Genomic DNA, 22,388 nt, shown 5'->3' with positions numbered 1-22,388 from the left:
CACAGCTGGCCCAGCCCCCACACCAGGAAGAGCCCGGCAGCATCCCCAGCCACAGCCTACAGTAGCAGCCCACCTGCACCCTGCACAGATCCAGAGGCACATGACTCACCATGCCCTCCTGGGGTGTGTGCGGCAGTGGGAGTGGCCACTCCTGCCCCCCGCTGGACAAGCTGCAGCTCCCTCCCATGTCCTGCCTTGGCTGTGCAGCATATGCCCCAGCCCCACTCCCACTCCCTCCCTCACTGTGGGGGCCTCGATCTGCCTGCCCATGCTCCTTTCTTCCCCCCTCCCCCCTTCCCCCACAACAGCCTTACCAGCCTGACCCAGCTGCTCTCCACGCTGCCGAGCTGTGCTCCTTGCAGCCTACATGCTGTGCTGCAGCTGCACAGCCATGGGACACTTATTGGCTACATTATTGGCCACAACAGATTAAAAAAAGCCAATACTCTTAATTTTCCTCATATCAGTGCTGATCTGATATGAGACTGATGTATTGGCGCACCTCTCACTATTTGAATTTTATGTAACAAACTACACTTAGGAAAAACACAGCAAATATGTTAGAGCTTGATTTACTTAGGTATTTTTCTTGTAACTACCACCCACAAAAGCACCATGGACTATGATCTTCTCAGCTGTGAAGGGAAACAGGATCCTAGCCACAGAATGCATTTCATGTTTTCCTTCCACTGTGGAACACATGATTGTTTAACTAGATTCCTATGAATTCTTACCATTAGACATGACATTAACACGTTGGGTAGAAGTAGGCATTGAAACTAGTCCTTAAAGATTGCAGGAAGTTTGAGCTGTGGGTGTGAGAGGTGGGAATGTGTTGGAAGGTGCCAAATGCCCTAGCAGTACCCACATACATGGCTTAGCTTGTGACTCAGTTTCCAGTCAGTGGTACGTCTCCAATGCTTGAGTCCCTTACCACTGTACTCATCTCTACACATCCCCTCTTATGTCCCACTGCACCCATACACAGAAGAGAGACAGAGTGCATTTTTTTTGTTACATTTCCCATCCTCCCACTCCTCTCTGTTTCTGTTCCCAGCCCTTTTATCTAACCTTCTCAGCACTCACTCAGCCACTCCCTTCTGCATTAACTTATCCCCACTTCCTGCTTTTCCAGGGGGATCCAAGAAATCTAAGTGGCCTGGGACCCCAGGTGTACCCCCAGACCCAGGAGGTACCAGTCACTGAGCTACAGAGACATGGGGGGAGGGGGCCCAGCATGCTCCCCAGTGGACCCAGAAGTGCTTCTGGTCCACTTCCGGCTCTGTTGCCAAATATGCTGGGGAGCCCATTGTGCTTCTGTGGGATGCTTCATGTGCCCCAGCACTGCAGCAATCATGAGTCCCTGTTACCTAGAGGTATGTAGAAGGAACATTCAAAGCTGTCTCTATGTCTGAATGGCTGAATCTCTCCAAATCGATTTGGAGAGGTTAAAAGATCCTCTGATTCAATTCAGATTCAGAGATTCAGCGAGTGAATAGGGCTGAATCTCTACCAAATCAAATCAGGAACCAAAGATTTACACAGCCCTAATGTTTAAGATTATGAAAAAATGTAAAGTACCTGGAAGGGATAAAATGAACTACTAATAGACAATGCTGGATTCTAAATTGATTGTAAAGACTTGTTTGATATTTTGGATAGCTCATGGAAAATACTTTTTACCCATTTACAATAGGCACATCTACATGAGAGCTTACCTGTGTAGTACTGTATTTTACTGTACAGTAAGCACATGCCTCTACACATGCACATGCTTACTGAAAAGTAAAAACCCTTAAATGCAAATGCAGGTATCAGATTTACTCCCAATTAGCTACTGCACAGTAATGCATGTGTAGATGCACAGGAACACATGTGTAGATGGAACCCGGCATCAGCCCTGTTACTAGGGAGTCAGCCAGAGGCTAGGCCCAGGGCTCCAGGCTGGGAGCCTCTTCTGCTCCAGGGCTGGGGTTCCTCTATGGCACTCAGAGCCCTGGGGCACACCACCATGGTGCCGAACAGCTGCCAGGCCCACACTGTCCAGGCCTGGAGGCTGCTGCAAGCTCCAGCCAGACCTGCCAGCCCCCCAGGCGCAGCCGTAGGCAGCTTCTGGCTGCAGGGGCCAGCTCCAACTGTCTGCAGCCAACCCTCAGCAGTCTGCCCTGAGCCTGCAGGTGCTGCAGGGCATTGCCTTGCCATGCAGCTGCTGGTTCCACACTGGGACCCTGCGCTGAGTGCTGCAGGCAGCTACCCAGGACCATCAACACAGGTACAGCCACAAGGACGCCCAGAGAGCTGGCATGGGATTCCCAATGGCATCCTCCTCACTAGCACTCATGCCCATGCCTGCCACTTGGGGCCCCAACTGGTTGCAGGAGGAGACTCGTGACCTTGTGGCACTTTCGGGCGAGCAGAGGTGCAGCACCAATGTGAGAGGGGTGGGGTCTCCAGTGCCCATGTCTATGAGAGGCTGTCAGCTTGGAAACAACAGTTTAGGTACAACCAGTCAGCACAGTAGTGCCACATAAAGATCAAGGCCTTGAGGACACAGTGGGTTTTCATAACTGACCACAATTGTTGGCTGGGGAATACCCATAAGTCCATGCCCTTTATGCAGCAACTGATAGGCAAATGCATGCATGCCCTGGGGCCCAGGCTGCAGCTGTGCTGTCTACAGCAGCGTGGACAGCCTGCCCAAGCTCTCAGTCTGGGCTGGCACCTGCAGCAACACATCACCGTGGGAGGGCCCCTTGGGCATCCAGCAGCCCATCCTACTGAGCTCCCCAGCTGCACTCTCCACCAGCAGCTCAGGGATTCTGGGCCAGTGCCTGCTGCGCCAGCTCCACAGCCCCAGCCCCTGCAAGGCATGGCCAGCCATGACACCACTGGCCACAAACAGTACCAGTTCCTCCCTGGGCAGGGTCCCCAGCCAGGCACCTGCCTGCTGTGCCCCACCATCTGAGGATACCACCTGAAGCTACACACAATCACCAACAGCCAGGACAGAGTGGAGCCACCAGCCATTCCAGCCCCAGCCACATGGTAAGGCCTATACCAGGGAGAGGATCCTCCCTGGCCCAGCCTCTGCCCCACCTCTGTGTCCAGGCCATCCACACTCCCCTGGTTTCTAGGTTCTCCCCCCCACAGCCCAGGGAGGCAGGTGACAGTGCAAAACTTTATTGAGTAGCCCATGCCCCTGCAGCTAGGTGGGCACAGGTCTCTCACACACCAAGAAACATGTTGATGCTGGCAGCAATGCCCTCCTCAGCTGCAAGGGGCAGGGTCATATAGTGCAACCACAGCTAGCCCTCAGGGCAGCGGCAAAGGTTGAGGGACAGCCCAGGCTTGTCCCCCATGCCATTGTAGCTCAGGGCTCCATTTTAGGTGCGTAAGTGTGCCCTGGGCGCCAGCAGGGTGTAGTGGGTCAGCCACACCTCGGTTTATGCAAACAGCTTCTTATGTAGGACCCACAATATGCATCGTAGCATTCTTGGGGCACAGCAGTGATACGGGGGTGGGGGCTGACTTTGGGGCACCTCCTTGGAGAGGCCCCTGTAGTGAGGGTGGAGATGTGGGCAGCTCCTCATCCCTGTCATCAGGGAGACCCAGGTCCCCCAAGCCCAGCTGCTGTAGGCTGGGCAACAGCACAGGAGACAGACTGGCTTGCTGGAGGAGGAGGGGGCAGCAGGGTCTGGAGCCATGGCAGGAGGTGCTGCCAGAAGCCTGCCCTGTCCTGGCCTGGAATGGGGCAGGGAGGCAGACTGTCTGTGGCCAGCACCCGGCAGCCCACCAGCCCCAAGGGAGCAAGAGGGACAAAGGGCTCAGTCAGCAGACACCTAGGCCCAAGTTTGCCCGGCCAACTTATCATGATTTCTGAGCACCCATCAATCTGAGGCTGGGCAGGGCACAGCCCCTGGTACAAAACATCATATCTCTGAAATGTTACAAACTAACATAAAGAATTGCTTTACAGGGACTGCAGATGCATGCAGGGGAGAGGCTGCACTTGGCAGCTGGGATGCAGCCTCAGGGTCACCACTGACCACAGCCAGGGCCCTACGGAAGTGCTGGATCTATCCAACAAAGACCTTGACCCTCCTCCTGGATCACCTGGTTATGTCATCGGAGCACCAGCTGGTGGAAGCTCGGGCCTGGTAGGTGGAAAATGTAGGCTGTCACGACAAGTGGTAGAGCAGAGGATGTTGCCTGCAAGGACACACAGGACTGGATGGACGGGGAGTTCTAGGCACAGCTCCTGGTCCTGGAGCATGAGCAGGTGGAGGTGCTGCAGGAGTAGAATGCCATCCTGGCCTTGGCAGTGCAGGCCATGGACAAAGGCTGCTGGGTGCTGAACTTCATTCTGGCCCTGGAGCTCACCTTTGTGCCACCCGCTCCCTGGCACCTGACCCAAGCCCTGCCTGCCCCTGGCAGCCACCCACCACCCAGCAGCAGGCCCCCACTTGGGCCTGGGAAGATGTTCTATACCACCCCCAGCAGCCAGGAGCCCCTGGCCCAGCCCCTGCCTCGGGTCTGGCACCACCTAGCCCCCCCTGCCTAGGTCCAGGCCTGCCGCTTACCTTTGCTCCAAGCAGGTACAAAGCCAGAGCTGCCTGCGGTGGGGCCAGGACTTCATGTCAGCCCTGCTAACCCTGGATACCACCTGCTGGAGGTGAAGCCTCCCCTACCAGGGGAGCATTAGGGGCCATTGCCCCGGGCAAGCCCTGCACCCACCACACTCAGTGTTACGTAGCACCCATGGGCAAACAGCCAAATGCTGGGGTACTGGCCGCCTGTCCCTGGCCTCTACCCTCTAGCTGCCTCCACCTCCCGACCCCTCACCCTGGGATGGCCCACAAAGGACATTGTACATAGTTTCACGGGGAAGAAAGTTTTTTATTGTTTGGGGGTGGGGTGGGTGGTGGAGGGGATCTGTTTGTTGGGGAGAGAAGGGGGAGGAAGGATACATTTGCTGGGGAGGAAAGGAGGCTCTGATTGATGTGAAGAAAATAAAAACTTGTTCTTGTGAGATGTGTCTACAGTGAGCATGGTATTGGGGGTGAGCAGAGTGGGTGGGAGGGGTCAGTGGGCAGTGGTACAGGAAGGCTAGAGTGGGGAGTGCTGGAGGAGATGGTTGGCCAGTGCCTCCCTTACCTGGTGCCCTGGCCCTTGCTGACAGGTATGCAGCTTTCCTGAGGCCTTTTGGGAAGGGGGGGGAGCACTGCCACTGCCACTGAAGATGATGCTCCTACTGCCAAGTGTCTTCTGCTCCTCTGTCCAGGCCTCATGGAAGAGCTTCCCCTGGGTCTTGCAGATGTTATGCAGCACAAAGGCTTCTTCAGGCATCCAAAGGTACACTCCGCTAGGACATAGGTCTGACCCAGATATGAGTCAGTGAGCCTGGCAGGGATCCAGGTGGCTGGTATAGGGCTGCATTAGCCAGGACAGGAGTGGGTAGCTGGGGTTCCCAGTGAGGAGGGGTGGGATGGCCATGGCACCCAGCTGCAGGTCTGGCACGCCTAGCAAAAAGTGCCCACTCTCCACTAGAGATAACAGGCCAGAGTTCTTGAAGATACAGGCATTGTGGGCATTGCCCACCCAGCTATTGCTCATGTGCATGAAGGCCCAACAGTCGTCCATGATGACCTGGAGAACCATGGAGTGAAATCCCATGGGGCAGACAGGTAATGGGGATGTGGGCCCCATCCAGGGCTGCAATACACTGGGGGAATGCCAGGGCATGGAACCCCACCACCACTGCCAAGAGGTCATGCATGTGGAGCACGGTGTCCCCCAGCACGTCTTGGAGGATGCTGCAGACTTCCAAGATAGTGTTCCCAGTGGTTGCCTTGGCCTTGCCCATGTCCAACAGGTGACCAACATATCACAGGTTGGTGGTTGTGGCCAACTTGAACAGGGTGAGAGCCAGCCAGGTGTCTGTGGGGAGGAGCAGCTGCACGGCAGTGTTCTGCTGCTCTAGGTGTGGGCAGAGCTGCACCAGGAGATCCTGAATGGTGGCCCAGGTCAACTTGAAGGTCTTCAGCCACTGCTCATCATTCCAGGTATGCAGCCATCAGTCCTGGCTGGCCTGGTGGGCCCAGAGGTGATGGGGAACCAGGGAGGTGATGGCAGCCTCAGCAGTTGCAGCCTGGAGCCTACTGTTGGCATCCCTGCCAGGGTCCAGTCAGGCAGAAGGGGTCAAGGTGACAGATATGGGATGATGTGGTGGCCTGGCAAGTGGTTGCTGCATGTGGGGAAACCGGGGGGGGCAGGATGGCTATGGTCCAGGTGGCGGTCAGCATGGTAGGCCAGCAAGTGCTAATGTGCCAGCCAGTAGGAGCCCACAGCACTGGTCATTTCTTCCAGAAGCAGGGTCTAGAGCAGCCATAGTGTAGGGAGGCAGAGGCAGCAAGAAGAGCACTGCTACATGCTGTCCCTGCACTGGGCATACTGCTCCTGGCCAGGGATGTGGCTGGCCAGAGCCAGGCCTTTTAGAGAGGCCTGGCTGCTGTAGCTGGAGCCTTTAGCTACCTGCTAGAGGTGACAGGGGCCCATTGCAGGGCCCCAGGAAGCGGGAGCAGATTGACGGCAAATCTGTTCCCACTTCCCTGCACAGGTAGATGCTTGCCTGGCACCATTTACTCATGAGTAATGTACTCACAAGTAAACTGGTGCTGCAGCAAATGCATATGTAGATGAACCCAATAAGAGGTAAAAGTGAGGAATTGTTAAGGTATATAAAGACAATGCTATTCAAAAGTCATTACATTAAGATATATCCTTACCTGCAATTCCATGGTCACTTCTTGTTATCCTACCTCAAAAGGATAGAACATTTCTGGATGGGGCTGAATGCTGAAAGTTAGTAGAGGAAGCCCTTCGATATAAGGAGAGACAGGAAAGACTGGGGCTGCTCAGCTTACAGAGAAGAAAGAAGTTCATGATGTACAATATACAAAATAAAGAATATACATTTAAATAGCTAGAATAAGAATAATGAACAATGTATGTAAAATAAGGAATGGCAGAAAGAAAGTGAATTTGGGATTCCTACATGGTATTCAATGTAATGGGAAAAATATATAAGAGAGAAGTTAAATTTCTCCTATCTACAATGCATATTTATCTTGTGGAATTTGCAGCTACAAAAACAAAAAACAAAAAACCGCCCAAAGGATCATTAAGATCAAGCATTTAGCAAGTTTAGGAACAGAATGACCATTATGTCAATTCCTGTATTACTTGTCTTGCAGAATGGTTACATGTTCAGCAAAGAGCAGATGCCTTTGTTAGTATGCAACAGGTTACTCATTCAGGAAGGAGTTTTAGAAGGGACTTGATTAGGGTCTAGAAAAAATAATCTGAGCATTGATGCTTTGATTTTCTAATAGAAGAGAGAAAAGTAATAAGTTAAGTGTGGTCTACCTAACTATGGATCTAACTCTATGGATTTATACTATAATAAACCAGTATGAGTAATTCTGAAGCCACTGAGGTCACACTAGTATAAAAACAATCTGAGACCACAATCTGGCCCTAAATTTATAAAGCACCATTCAAGCATTAATCAATCATTTCTTCAATTTAGCTGTGAATTATGAAAATGAGATTATTCCCCTTTTCAATGCTTACAGTACTTGAAATGCTTTCTACATACTAAGCGTTACATATGTTAGTACCACATACTGAGAGAATTATTGATGGCTTGATGGTCAACCAATATATAATTGGTAGAAGGCTATAGTTCAAGAGAACCTAGCCCACAAACGCTAAGAACCTGCCCACTAACAAGTACCTGACTTGAGGCACAGGTTGTTAATAGTTTTTTAAAAATAAACTTTTTTAAAGTTTGTGTACATGTGAGCAGACAACACCCATACTCCCCGCCCCCACACATAAATTTAAGCTATTCCATTGAATGCTCAGAGGAGATTTCATATCGTTGCACTGTTATAATTATAAGGCTTGGATAGTGTACTATATGGCTGTGGGAGAGATTTTAAAGTGTTAAGCGTATAGTGTATTATGCATCACAGGAAAAAAACGTTATTTTTCACGAGCTGTTCACCTTCAGGTCATTTCTATACTCTGGAATCATATTAAAGTATTTACATTTTTCCTGATTTCTGTAGGAATGTGTTTTCTATGTTGAATCAATCAGTTAGCCACAGAGCCAAAATCTGTTTAAGGACTTAGGCAGTGTAGGAGGCTGCACTTCCCACCAGATTCTCCCCCGTCTTGCACCATATGAAGTTATTTACACCTGTGTAAAGTGAGTGTAAATTAGGGGTACAAGGATGCCATTCTTAATTTTGTACCCTCTTGGTACACTGATAAAAACTAATGAAAAATTAAGAATATGTGACAGTTAAAGATAATATCAAATGTATTATGATACTGTAATATTCTTTCTGACTGGGGTGAGGACACTAACTTATCCTGATGCCAGCATGTTAGTTACAGTATAAGAACCAGGAAAATTAGAGGTTGGCGAGAGAGTGGTTTTCATGTGAGAAATGTGCCCCCACACATAGTTGGGTATTCCTGTCTTTGATAGATTTCCAGTGTGCATTCATTCTGGTGCACAGTTGTTGTTTGGTCTCTCCTATGTATTTTCCACCAGGGCATTTGGTGCATTGGATGAGATGCATTACATTTCTGGAGGTGCAGCTGTAAGATGCAGGAATGCTGATGGCTCTGTTGTGGGGGTGGTGATGTGTTGGCAGGTTTTGCATTTCTTGCCATGGCATGGTCTGGATCCTTTTGGTGTGTTCTGGGCTTCAGGAAGTTTGTTCCTGGTGATGAGGTTGGCGAGGTTCGGTGCTTTTTTGAAAGCTAGGATGGGTGGCTCTGGGAAGATCTCTTTAAGAATAGGGTCGCCTTCTAGTAGGTGATTTCACCACATACTACAACAACTTAAAAGACAGAAATCCAATGATCTTCCCTAACAATATACAATGGATACAAAGAGACTACAAAAAACTTTCTACAACATTCATCCAACATAAAAAGAAGAAATGGAACAAATTGCTCCAAGAACAAGTTCCCCAGCCACAAAACAACCATCAGAGGAACAACACCAACACCCTACAACATTCCAACCTCAGACTTGGTAAAACTGAAAGCAGCAACCAACTCACAAATACTGTCAATGTCTCCACACACACACTTACCAAAACTGAAAAATCTGTCCTTTCTAAAGCCTAAATTTCTGTCCAGAAAAATACCCTAATAAAATACTTCAATGTGGAGAACTAGAAGAATTCTTCCAATGCCTCTGCCTCAAAGAATATTTCCACAACCAACCTGAACCCACTCCCAACAACTCATCCTCTAACAACATTCAGGAAAAGATCAATGCCGAAAAACCCCAAAAAATCAGATTGGACACTTCACAGTGGACGAAACCCTAACCATGAGCTACATTGACTGCTTCAGGGAAAGATTGAATAACGAAGTAATCAGCAACACATGCCACCATAACAACCTCGCTCTACCAGAGAGAAAGGCCATAGTCTCTAAGATCTAACCACCAAATAGTAATAAAACCAGCAGATAAAGGCGGAGCTGCAGTCATCCTAAACTGTGAGATTACATAAAGGAAGCCAACAGACAGCTGTCTGACACCACCTACTACAAAGAACTACAAGAAGATCCTACTCCCCTTTTCACCAAGAAACTCAACAGTACCATCAAATCATTTCCATCAAGACTACAAGAAAAACTGCAGACCTTGATCCCCCCACTACCCAACCCAGGGACTTTTTACATGCTCCTTAAAATCCACAAACAAGGGAACCCTGGCAGACCTATCATTTCCAACCATGGGACCCTAACTGAGGAAATATCAGGTTTTGCTGAATAAATCCTAAAACTGCTTGTCACCCACAGAGCAAGTTTTGTACAAGACACTATGGACTTTCTATGGAAACTTAAAAAGATAGACCACCTTCCCAGCAACACCCTCCTAGCCACCATGGACCTTACCGGCTTATATACCAACATCCCACACCAGGATGGCATCCAAGCCTGCCTTACATATCTACAGGAACAAGATTAGAACTCAAAATACAGACCCAAAGATATTACTGACCTTATACACTTCATCCTCACACACAACAGTTTCACCTTTAATAATCAACACTTCCTCCAGATGATGGGCACAGCTATGGGCATCAAAATGGCCTCACATTATGCCAACCATTTTATGAGCGACCTGGAAGACTTCCTCAAGAACTGCACCATCAAACCCTTGTTATACTTAAGATATATCGATGACATCTTAATCATTTGGAGTGAAAACCTACAATCTCTGATTGAGTTCCATGAGAAATTCAACAATCACCATCCCTCCATCCAACTTTCTCTAGAATACTCCAGCACCAAGATCTCCTTTTTAGACATGATGATCAGTATGCAGAATGATAAAATACAGACCATGTTATACAAGAAACCTACAGACCAACATACATATCTGCACAAAACCAGCAATTACCCTAAACACACCAAAAAAGCTGTGATATACAGCCAAGCCCTGAGATACCACGGAATTTGCACTGAAGAGAATACCTGGGATTGCCACCTCACCAATCTTAAAAAGGCTTTCACCCAACAAGGACACTTCTCCAGAGAGACAGACTGCACGTTTGAAAGAGCCACCTGGATACCATGTGAAGAACTGCTGCAGTACAGAAGAAAAACCCCCCAAAATTGCACACCGATGGTTATGACGTATCAGCACTCCCTTGAACCTGTATTGAAAATCTTCAAACAATTGCAACCCATACTAGAAAGCGACCCTATTCTTAAAGAGATCTTCCCAGAGCCACCCATCCTAGCTTTCAAAAAAGCACCGAACCTCGCCAACCTCATCACCAGGAACAAACTTCCTGAAGCCCAGAACACACCGAAAGGATCCAGACCATGCCATGGCAAGAAATGCAAAACCTGCCAACACATCACCACCCCCACAACAGAGCCATCAGCATTCCTGCATCTTACAGCTGCACCTCCAGAAATGTAATGCATCTCATCCAATGCACCAAATGCCCTGGTGGAAAATACATAGGAGAGACCAAACAACAACTGTGCACCAGAATGAATGCACACTGGAAATCTATCAAAGACAGGAATACCCAACTATGTGTGGGGGCACATTTCTCACAAGAAAACCACTCTCCAATCTCTCAGTCCTGATCCTTAGAGGAAACTTACTGAACACTTCCCAGAGACAAGGCAATGAACTCCACTTCATCAACCTCCTGGATGCTAAAAACCATGGACTAAATATAGACGTTGGATTTATGACACATTATAACCTGTCTGACGTGTGACTCCCCAGATATCTCTCCAGTATACATCCCCCTTCTCTCTCTTCCCCGCCCGCCCCTCCGCCACCTGTCTCTCACCCATTGACTCCTCAATCTACATTTTCACTGACTACCTGTCTTGTATGCATACCAGCACAGCTTCTGGATTTTCTACTTTTCATTCCATCCAGGAAGAGCACACACCAACTGCAGAAACTTCCTTAGCCTGACGAAGGGTTTTTGAACCTGAAAGCTTGCTTAAAGATTGTTTTCCAACAATTTAAGTTGGTCTAATAAAAGATATCAGATTCACCCAAAGAACCTTGTCTGCCTATGTCCTTAGACCAACACGGCTACGACCTACACCCATGGAAAACTAGAAGCATTTTTATGAACAGTTCAGCAACATTTGCTGACCCTTCAAACTATTAGTGATTTAAGCTGATATAAATTAGTAGAACATTTTAGTTCCATTTCTTTTTAGAGTTTATAAGAATAATAATCCTGATGTACTTCTCTTGAAAAATATGCTTTTAGATTAAACAGTTTTTTAGATGAATCATTTAACAAATGTTATGAAATAACTTACATTTAAGTAAATTAAGCATGATTATGGCCTGCTCAGAATTGCAATATCACTGAATTTTATATTTGTGTTTTTCTTCTGAAATAAATAGGTTTGGCACAGCTAAGCGCAGTCCCCAGGCAACTGAAAAAGATGATAATTGTTGTTATATTTTGAATTTAAATGGACACATTCATTCTTTAGTGGCTTGAAAATGAAGTAGATGTCTTAAGGCAATAGAATATGATGCTTGGCCAAAAATCTTTCCTAGAAGCTTTGAATTCTACTTGCAAATGTTTATTTGAAAAAAAAGGATGACCTTTTAAGTTTAACCTAAATGTCAAACATTCTATGTTAAAATATGTGATGGCATTGCATAAAACAGGAAATCATGGTACTGAAATTTGGATGATTTTGCACTTTGAAATGTATGTAATGAAATGACAGAGAGGAACGTGGAATAGTGAAACTTTTTGCATAGTATTTTGTGGATATCTTCATTAGGGTTAACTGTAACTGGAAAGTTTCTTTTATTAACTTTCTCTGTTTTGTTTAACATGGCTTCTAAAAACACTTGTATCATTTGGTCAGAATCATATGTTTTACTCCAAAAAGATTTATTGAAAATATTCCATGTTATATTTCAGAGATTGTTAAAGATTATGACAAGGACAAGCTCTTATTATGATGAGCTCTGTGATTATCAGATAACTGACATGATCCCCAGTCTTGTAAACACCAAGGCATGAACTCCAAGTTAATCTCACACGTACATGCTTGCAGCACAATAGTTTGTCCAGAAACAGATCTCCACTTTCAATTCTGAAGGTTTATGTCCTATTACAAGTAATTCTATATAATGTCCTACTAATTGGTGCTGATATTTACAATTAGTTTGAACATGTCCATTAGGACCCTGTTAAGAAACAATATTAGAAAAAAATTGAGCTAGGATAAATGCTTGCTGCTCATGAGATCTCTATTATATGACATAAGAAATGCTAGGGAAGCACATCTTTAAGTGCCAGTGTAGATGAGTCATTTTATTATAATAAATGTATAGAAGGGTTTTAAGATAGACAGGACCATTATGATCATAGCCTGACCTGTATTTATAACACATAGATGCTATCCCAAAAATTGAATTAAAGCTTGGAATTTAGAAAGATATCTTCAGATCACTCTGACCACTCACTCTGTTCTCCTCCTTATTTACTACCCCACAAATCTTTGTGTTATCTGTGTGACCCTGCTAGTAAAAGCCTGACTCACTGATGTCTTTCCATTAGGTCATTTCATTCTGAAACTTGGTGAGCTACTTTTTAATCCATCTAATGTGTGCCTTAATCATGTCATACATGGTGAGCTTTTAAATCAAAATGCTACATGGTATGCCTTCAGGAAAACCAAATATACTACAACTATAATACTGTAATACTCAGGGCTGTACAAATAATTGGTCTGGTTTGGCTCCTGGACCAAAAAAACTGAAGAAGTATTCTTTTTTTTTGGAATAAAATTAATTTAATTTGGTTCAGGGGGGCATAAGAGTTCATAATGCGAAACTTTTTTTAAAAATCTGTTTTTAACACTTATTCATAGGCAGACCAAATTGTTTGGCTAAATGTGATTATCTTTTATTCGACCAACAAAATAGTTGGAAAAATTACTCTTTGAAAGCTTTTGGGCACAAAAGTCTTTGACAGATTTTTGGTGTGCATTCATTCTGGTATTCAGTTGTTGTTTGGTTTTAAAAACAAAAATATTCAATTACCTGTGGGTGCACACTTCTCACAAGACAGCCACTCTCTCTCCAATCTCTCAGTTCTAAGCCTCAAAGGGAATTTATAAAATACCTTTGTAGATAAGCCTATGAACTTCACTACATAAATCTAACAGATACAAAAATCATGGACTAAATACAGGTATTGGATAACCTGTCTGCCACCTGGTAACTTCAGGTACCCTCTGTACATTTTACCAGCTACAGTCTCTCACCAGGTCAACTTTCCCCACTTTTCCCATCACCTACCTGTCTTGCACCTACGGTCTCCCATCCCCTCTGATCTTTATTTCTATGCATTTTCTTTTTCACAGACCTGCATTTTGAATACTGGCATCTATTCCATGCAGGAGAGCACACAAACACGAGCACACTCTCCCTATGCCTGAAGAAGGGTGTTTGTGTCTGAAATCTTGCAAAGAACAATTTTTCCAAGTATTTAGTTGACCCAATACAAGATATTGCATTTACCCAAAGAATCTTGTCTGCCCATGTCCTTAGACCAACACGGCTATAACCAACACCTCTTCTTTCATTCATTCCATTTTACCTACAATGAAACATTTGTCTTGAGAAGGGAGGGGCCTCCCCATATGCTCTGAAGATTGCAGGACAAGAGCAGCAGAGTACCAGGCCATTACGTTAAGAAAAGTGAAGGGGTTATATCGCTAGGAAGGTATCTAAGGAGAAAAGCTAACTGTGACCTTTTTTGCTTGTTATTCTTGTAGATTTGAAATTGACATTACAACAGAAGCTGACATCACAACACAACCAGAAACCCATGATGTGGCTGCAAGTGTTCAAAGTTTTGTACAAATACTAATGCGAAGACTCGCTGCAATCAGAATATCGGTGTTCAGAATATCAAGGAAAACACATTCTGTAGCAGTAAGATCTGTAATATGACCTAGCAAACAAAGACATTTCAGTTCTGTTTTTAATATAGATATTTAAGTTAGACTCACAGAGAACGATACTATGACTATGCACAGGCATTAGGGTTCTACTGGAAGAATCGCTGCTGTCCTAGTAGAAACCACGAGTATACAAATGTTCACACAGTTTCTCCTGGAGCAAAAAAATGGCTCTGGGAGAAAAAAAAACCATTTCCAACCCAGTAGAAGTTGCTCCCTGGAGAATTTCTGTACGTGAATGCCTGTACACTTACCCTTGTATCCTCAGCACTGTTCTCCAGTATCCCAGTATGCATTGCTCCAGGCACTCCTCTCCCCCCAACCTAGCTCCAGGGAGACAGTTGGTGAAGCAGGTTGAACTCTATTGCTTCAGCCAAGTACAGACCAAATCACACCCACGTCATAGTTTGGAACCAAGAAAGCCCAGCCCCTTCACGTGCCCCTCGTTGTGCTCTAGGGCTACAGAGAGACACAGGGTTCCAAGGTAACTGGCTACCTAGAAAATCACCCTGCAGAACAGTTGGATACAGTCAAAAGATGCTGACCTGTAGGAATTAGGAAGTGTAAGTAACAGGTGATTAAATGTTTTATCAGGTACAAGCATAACAGTTTCAGGAATCAGCAATTTGAGGAGAGAGAAAGAAGCAATCACCAAAAACTATGGAAAGGCAAATGCTACCAGGACACGGTGTGAAAAGCCACAGATACTGTAATTCAAAAGAAAAGTTGGAGGAGCTAGGAAGGAGGCTAGTAAGGTAAGCTGGGGTGGAGGACCTAGGAGTTTGGCTTCTAGAGAAAAACCTTCAGGAACCAACAAAGATAGAAGATGGTTTTGTTTATTGGAAATGACAAGATAATTCTTTGTGGAAGTTTTGACTAGTTATTATCGGTTTCTAGAAATCAGAAGAATATGATATCATAAAAAGTCAAAGGAGAAAAAAAAAAGAGGCACAGGAAAGATGGATTCTTTGTTGGCATTGGGGCCTCTATCAGTAATACCTGACTGGGCCATGCATCTGAGTTGTCACATCTGCCTGTAATCCCTGGCTAATGCAACTGCTCCAGTTCTCTGCAATTGGATTGGCTGCTGAAGTGCCACTCACTCCTTATAGGCAGTACCTGCTACCTCAGGGTGCAGGCATGCCTTCACATAGCCTCAGTCTGTTCTGGCAAGCCTCATGTTCAATGCTCTATGGTTCCCCAGGCTCCTGACTCAGGTTTGGCTTTCTGTGACCCTGATCTTGGATCTCCCCTGAACCTCAGTGCTGACCCTACTCTCTCTGGTTTCCCCAGCATCCTGACTCAACTTGGCTCCCTGCCCTCAGATTTTCCTTGGAGCTCAGCAAAAGGCTCTCTCACTCCTGGTTCCTAACCTCAGGCTATGTCTCAGACTGTATCGCTTGGATCTCCCCTCTAGGCTAGGTAACTTGTGTCCCTGCCCAGCTGAGCCCAGGTCACTCCTTGTGGCCTGCAGCAGGGCTAGCCACCTGCATCCCAGCCAAACCCTCACAGCTAGTATGAGCTGATATGCTGCAGCCAACAAGCATGGGGCACCTACGATCTCCTTCTCTAGCCCAGTTGTACATACTTTGGATCAAATGCATTGAAACTGTAATTACTAGAGCTGTGCAAAGCTTTGGTCACTGATTCAATTCAGTAGAGATTTGGCTCAATTCAGCGGCCAAATTTCCTAATCTGAATCAAACCAGGAGACTCTTTAACCTCTCTGAATCAAACCAGAACCCTCTGAATCAATTCAGAGATATTCGGAGAGATTTGGACATAGACACAGCTTTAAATGTTTTTTCTACATACTTCAAGATACCAGGTGGCTCGTGAATGCTGAGATGGTAGGGCAGATGGAGTATCCCACAGGAGTGTGGAGGGGTCCCCAGCGTGCTCGGCAGCAGACCTGTAAGTAGACCAGAAGCACTTCCAGTACACTTCTGGGTCTACTGGGAACAGCATAGGACACACCCCCATCCCCACCCCCGCGACTGGTGCGTCCTAGGTTGGGGGGCGGGGAACCTGGGGTCCACCAATGGCCGATGGCCGAGCCAGGAGGCAGGGGTTCTCCCGCACGCTTGGCGGCAGACATGAAAGTGAACCAGAAGTAAGTCCAGTTCACTTCTGGGTCTACCGCCAAGCACATAGGGATTCTCCTACACTCCTGTGGGACGCTCCAACCACCCCACCATTGCAGCGTTCACAAGCCATGCCTGGTACCTCAAGATATGTAGAAAAACATTTAAAGCTATGTCCATGGCCAAATTGCTGATTCTCTGAATCAGCATCGAATCTTCAGATTTGGATTCCGCCAAATCAAATTGGAACAGTGATCTGAATCAATGAATCATAACTGTCCCAAATTTGGGCCAAATCCAAATCAAATACAGCCTGTTTGGCACACTCCTAGTAGTTACCATGTAGGTGCATTCTTCAGCAAGTATTGTAACACTGCTATCTAACTTATAGTTAGTATTTTGTTATAATATTTTAGAGTATTAATTTAAATTAACTGTATAACTGTGTTTGTGATAATCCCCATGTTTTCAGCACTGAGTTTGTCATATCACATACTAAAGTAACTTTCTGGCTTTATCTGCATGTTGAACAGGAACCCTGATTTTTCTGTAGTACCATCATAGAAGTGCTGGCTGAGTCCCTGATACAGGAAAGTAAGTTTCATGACAGTGTCATGGAGCATTTCTGTATAACTTATGAAAGCTCGGACACAAATTGCTGCCCTCTCCTATGGCCACATCATGGTCACCACCACCTCGCAACATGTGAAAGGCATCACTCCCCCCCTCTGATTCTCTCCCCAAAGAACCATATTTCTACAGTGGGAGGGGAGGGGGGGGACACAGAGGCCTGCCCTCAGCATCCCAGGAGGCAGGGCAAGGAGGGATGGACCTTGCAGTGCCCTGACTAGGGGCATAAAGAGCAGAAGGCAAAGTAGGGAAAGGGGAAGTGGGGCCATAAGTTCTGAAACCTGAGGGACTGGGGGCAGGAAGAGCATGAGGGAAACAGGAGTGATTAGGCATGTCCTCTCCAAGGGGAAGGGGAGAGTGATATGAGTTATACTGCAGCATATGGGGTACATAGAGTCACGCACTCCAGACACTGCAGTCCTCCCCCATGAGCCAGTCACCTGCCAACCATTCCATGGCATGGTATACAACATGAGCTCTAGGGTCTGACCACAGCCCACCATTCCAGTGCCCCAGATTCTTACAGAAATAGAGCTCAGAGCAGGGCCCCCAGAGGTGACTGGGGTGACTTTATGCTGTGTTTCATTAATGAAAAAATTATAAATTGAGACAAGTCTAATTCCTGTGCCCTATTCCCACATGGCTAGGTGTTCAGCCAGGGCTACCCTCTTCCTGATTCTCTCATGATTGCCAGGGGAAAATGTTTTTATGTAAACCCCAGACAGAAGGAAATTTGAGACTCAACTTGCTCTGTGCCCTACTCATGCATGACCAGGTTACATGCCTGCATTACAAAATATAATCTGCCAGGACTTTCTTGACTATGATTCCCTACTGGGGAGTCATGCCCTGAAAACTAATGCCCTAGCAGCAGTGTACCATGACACTGCACTTCCTTTGCCCAGGCCTCATGCAAGATTTCCTTCCACCTGGCCTCACAAATGTTATGGAGGATACAGGCAGAGATGAATAGAAGTGCACTGATACATTGGTCCCATATCGGATCAGCAACAATATAAGGAAAATTGACAATATTGGCAATTGGCTTTTTTTGGCTGATGTGGCCCATAATGTTGCCACTAAATTCTCCATGCATGCGCGCAGCCACAGCACACCACCCAGGTGGCCAGAAATGGAGCCTGGCAGCATGGAGAGCAGCCAGGTCCAGCTTGTAAGTCTGTTGTGAGGGAAGGGGCTGGGGGTGGGGCATATCAAGGCCCCAGCAATGAGGGAGGAAGTGGGGCTGGTGCTGGGGAGAGCCAGGTGCTGCACAGCTGAGGTAGGACACAGGATGGAGCTGGGAGTGGCTCATCTGGGGGGCACAGGGAGGGGAGGCGTTCCAGCCACTGCGCATACCCCTGGAGGGCGGGCTGGGGCCAGGGAAGTGCTGGGTTCTTCCTGGTGGGGGGTGGGCCAAGCTGCGCTCGGGGTGGGGGTGGCAGCACTGACAGGGGAATTATAATGAATTCTGGAGTGGCTGCAGTCCTCCCCCCTTAACCCACCTCCCAGTACCACCACCACCCACCCTGAGCACAGCCCAGCCCAGCTCCCTTCTGGGAAGAGCCTGGCACCATCCCAGCTCCAGCTCATAGCAGCAGCCCACCCTTGCCCCACGCACAGATCTTGGGGCACACCCCCCCCATGCCCTACTGAGGTGCATGCAGCAGTGGGAACCACCCCATCCCTGTACCCTACCCATCCCCCCTGGATGAGCTGCTCATGGGCTTCATCCTGTCCTGGCTGTGCAGCCCCTTCCCCAGCCCCACTCCCTCCCTCCCTCTCTCACCACTGGGGCCTTTATCTGCCCTCCACATCCCTTCCCACCCCACTCCCTTCCCTCTGCCCTTGCTCCTTCCCCCATAACAGACTTACCAGCTAGACATATTCTCAAGCTGCCTGGCTGCACATCAGAATCAGATCGGTAGTGGCCAATAGGGCTCGCTAAAAATCGGCCATCAGCATTGGCTCAAAAAATCTCTATCAGTGCACCCCTAATGATGAAGTGTGGCAAGTACTCTTAGGCCATATGGAAACATACACACAAAGTTCTTCAGTGTGCCCTGAGACACCCACGGGTGCGTTCAACAGGCATGTGTCAGTTGCTGAGGCAGCAGTTCAAGTATTTCTTCCTGCTGTCCAGGTGCCCCATGTCAGGCTTCATGAGCCAGGGGAGGAGAAGGTAGGCCAGATCCCTAATAATGAGGGGAATGAGAAATCTGCTGACCTCAATACTAGGGACTACAAGACCATACTCTCTCTCCATTACTTCAGAGAGGCTGGATTTGCAGAATCATGCACACTGCCTACCCAGCCAGCATTGATGTGGGTGAAGCAGCCATGACACCCTGCAGCACACCAGAGAAGAAGCTCTCGTGGCTGATGAACAGAGAATGGAGATGTGGGTGCCATCAATGGCTTAAATGCAGTTGGGGAAGCTGATTCAGTGGAATCCAGCAGTGACCTCCTTCAGGTTGCTGAGGTAGATGACAAATGCCATCAGCATGTTCTGCATGACCAGATTCACCTCCCAGACTGCCTCTGGCTGTGGACTTGCCCATGCCAACATGTTTGTCAACAGAGATTGTCAAAGGTTGCCAGTTTCCAGATGACAATGGCAGTGTACTTCACCAAATTCAGGGGTGGCTTTATGATGATATCCTGTCATTTGATGTGCAGGGCCAGTTTGGCAATTATCTCCATGAAGGTGGGCATTGGTGATTATGCTAGGTGCTTAAGACAAGGCTCTCCCACCTGCCAGTGCTTGTTTCATGGATCCCAAAGCACTGGTGGGTCTTCAGATGCTTCCAGAGTACCTTGGACTGCACAGAGATCTATAGGGCCTCTTCTTCCTCGTGGACATCTTCAGTGAGATCCAAGAGGCTGCTTGGGCAGAAGCACCTGTAAAGGGTCTCAAGTAGGAGTGCAGCCATGCGACCCAAAGCCATTTGAAGAAGGCTGTATGCCATCATGAGCTTCTAGTGCATGAAGTCAGAAAGGATACTCCAAACTAACCTGATTCTTTGGCAAGAGGAATGCAGCAGGAAATTGAGCTTCCAGAATGAGAGGGATATGGATCCACTGTGAGCTGCTGAAGTGAAAATTTTCAAGATCGGTAGTATTCTGCTCTGGCTCTGCTCTCTCAATGCAAGGATAGGCTTGCGGCTAGGAGTTCTCTGGGTGGATGTGATCCACTTGGGTGGTCAGCTATTCAGTGCTCTTCTATGTGCTCAGTTGTTTTTGGCACTCTGGCAGTCAGGGGAGCCCGCAAAGCATGCTGGGCTGCGGGCTGTGAACCTTCACCAGTGCAGGCTGTCTATGCAGCATTCACCTGATCCCTGGAATGCCTGTACAGTCTTCTCCTGGTAGAGTTTTCTAGTTGGAAAAAACTTGTGAGAATTCTTGCAGTGGTTCTGAATGCCTGTATGCAGCCTTTGACTCACAGGGTACATCTACACTGCAATTAATGTATTAAAGTGGTATGGGATGCATATCTACATGTGTCCCTGTGTAGAGCAAACTGACAGGAGCATCCCAGTCCAGGTCTGCTTCTGCCCTACTCCACATCCCTGCAGCATCCAGGTGGAGCTTCAGACTCCCCTGGGTGCCAGCCCCCGGGCAAGCAGGGGACATAAGGGCTGGTCCCAATTCTCATATGGCTGGGATGCTCTCTGCTGGGGATCAGGACCCTCCCAGTCCCTGTGTGGCCAGGAGACCTGTCCCTGCTGAGACCCTCATGATTCACATGTGGCTGGCTGGCAGGCAGCATCCCGACCCAATGTGGATGGCTTTCCTGGCCACATGAAGATCAGGTCCTAATCCAATCTCCATGTATCTGGGATGTAGCAGTCCTGGCCAGGACAGCATTCCCAGCCACATGGGGATTAGGATGGGTCCCAATTCCCATGTGGCAGGAAGACAGTTGCCCCTGCATCCAGGTCATTACCCCCTCTCCCCGAAATCAGTGCTTAGTCAGGCCCCTGCTCCCTGGCCTAATTAAGCACTGTGGGGAGATGCTCCTGGGCTGACCAGGAGCATCTCCCCACCCCAAATCAGTTTTTAGTCAGGCTCTTGCTGTCTGGGTGCATCCAGATGAGTGAGCATGTGCAGTTTGTGGAACTGCACATCTGTCTGTGGTGCCTCAAACCACACATGCCGCACATGCAGGTGTTTGCACATGCAGGTGCTAATTTGCAGTACAGCGGGGTTTTCCTGATATTGAGAAATGCTGGTGTCAGAAAAACCCACACCAGAAAAAAGTAAGGCTGTGCACATGGCGGCAACGTGCACCACCCGAAACTGCAGCCTAGGATCCGTGCTCTCAGATTGTCACTGCTGAAGCCCTGGGAGTCCCCCAGAACCCCAGGTAAGGCTGCTGGGGCCATTAGGTTAGTTGAATGCACAGTAGAGTGCTTTGTATAGACATACCAACAGAGAGTCATACAGATTTACACATCTATAAATCTGACTGACTGGACTGTAACCACAATACAATCATATTTCAGATCAAATTAAAAAACCCAACTGTTATATTATTTTGGGTTCAAAGTAGCAGTTAACATAAAACTCTTCCTTTTTTCTCCCATCTTTATGGCATTTCTGTATTTCTCCAGGATAACTGTATTGGATTTTCCTTTATAGTATAACTAAAGAGTTCCAGACTTTTCTATCTTGGGATTTATCAAAGAAAAAAATGTTTTTCCCCCCTTTATCCCAATGTGAAACTTTAAAAAACATTGTTCATTTCCATTTCTTTTGGATTCTTTCTACTTTATTTTACAAACAAAGGGTAAAATTTTCAAAGAACCTCAAATAACTTATGAGCTGAAGAACAACTTAAAAAATCAGTTAGGAGCTAAATACAATTAATTGACTTTCCAAAGAGATTTAAACTCTTAAGGGAACTCTTGAAAATTTGGTTTAAGGACAGATTTTTCAAGACACAAATGATAGTTAGGTTGATGGGAATCAGTTAACTGTCATGATTGATTTTAAGATTCTTTTTTTAGGTTCCCAATTCACTTGAAAATGCTACCCTATATAAACTCGTCAGAGTTTGAAGCACAATACTTACTAGAAGATATTCATTTAAAGAAGTCTATAAAA

General features: G+C 47.1%; 1 protein-coding gene across 4 annotated transcripts in view; it reads right to left on the bottom strand.

Annotated features, from left to right (window-relative positions):
* The window catches only part of CUNH8orf34 (chromosome unknown C8orf34 homolog), a 289,852-nt gene that overhangs the window by 1,733 nt on the left and 265,731 nt on the right, over positions 1-22,388 (bottom strand). For 3 of the 4 annotated variants that reach the window (XM_019548949.1, XM_019548967.1, XM_019548976.1), the window contains one exon: positions 11,684-12,018. The exons of the other annotated variant lie outside the window; for it this stretch is intronic. In XM_019548949.1, the coding sequence (XP_019404494.1) occupies positions 11,945-12,018 (74 nt within the window). In that variant the 3' untranslated portion in view covers positions 11,684-11,944. Of the gene's footprint in view, positions 1-11,683; positions 12,019-22,388 lie in introns of those variants that run through there. 4 annotated transcript variants of the gene reach the window in all.

This window comes from Crocodylus porosus, unplaced genomic scaffold (assembly GCF_001723895.1).
Source record: "Crocodylus porosus isolate Cpor-Errol unplaced genomic scaffold, CroPor_comp1, whole genome shotgun sequence".
Classification (NCBI taxonomy): domain Eukaryota; kingdom Metazoa; phylum Chordata; order Crocodylia; family Crocodylidae; genus Crocodylus; species Crocodylus porosus.
Note: the sequence above shows the minus strand (reverse complement) of the source record. Positions and strands in the feature narration are given on the sequence as shown.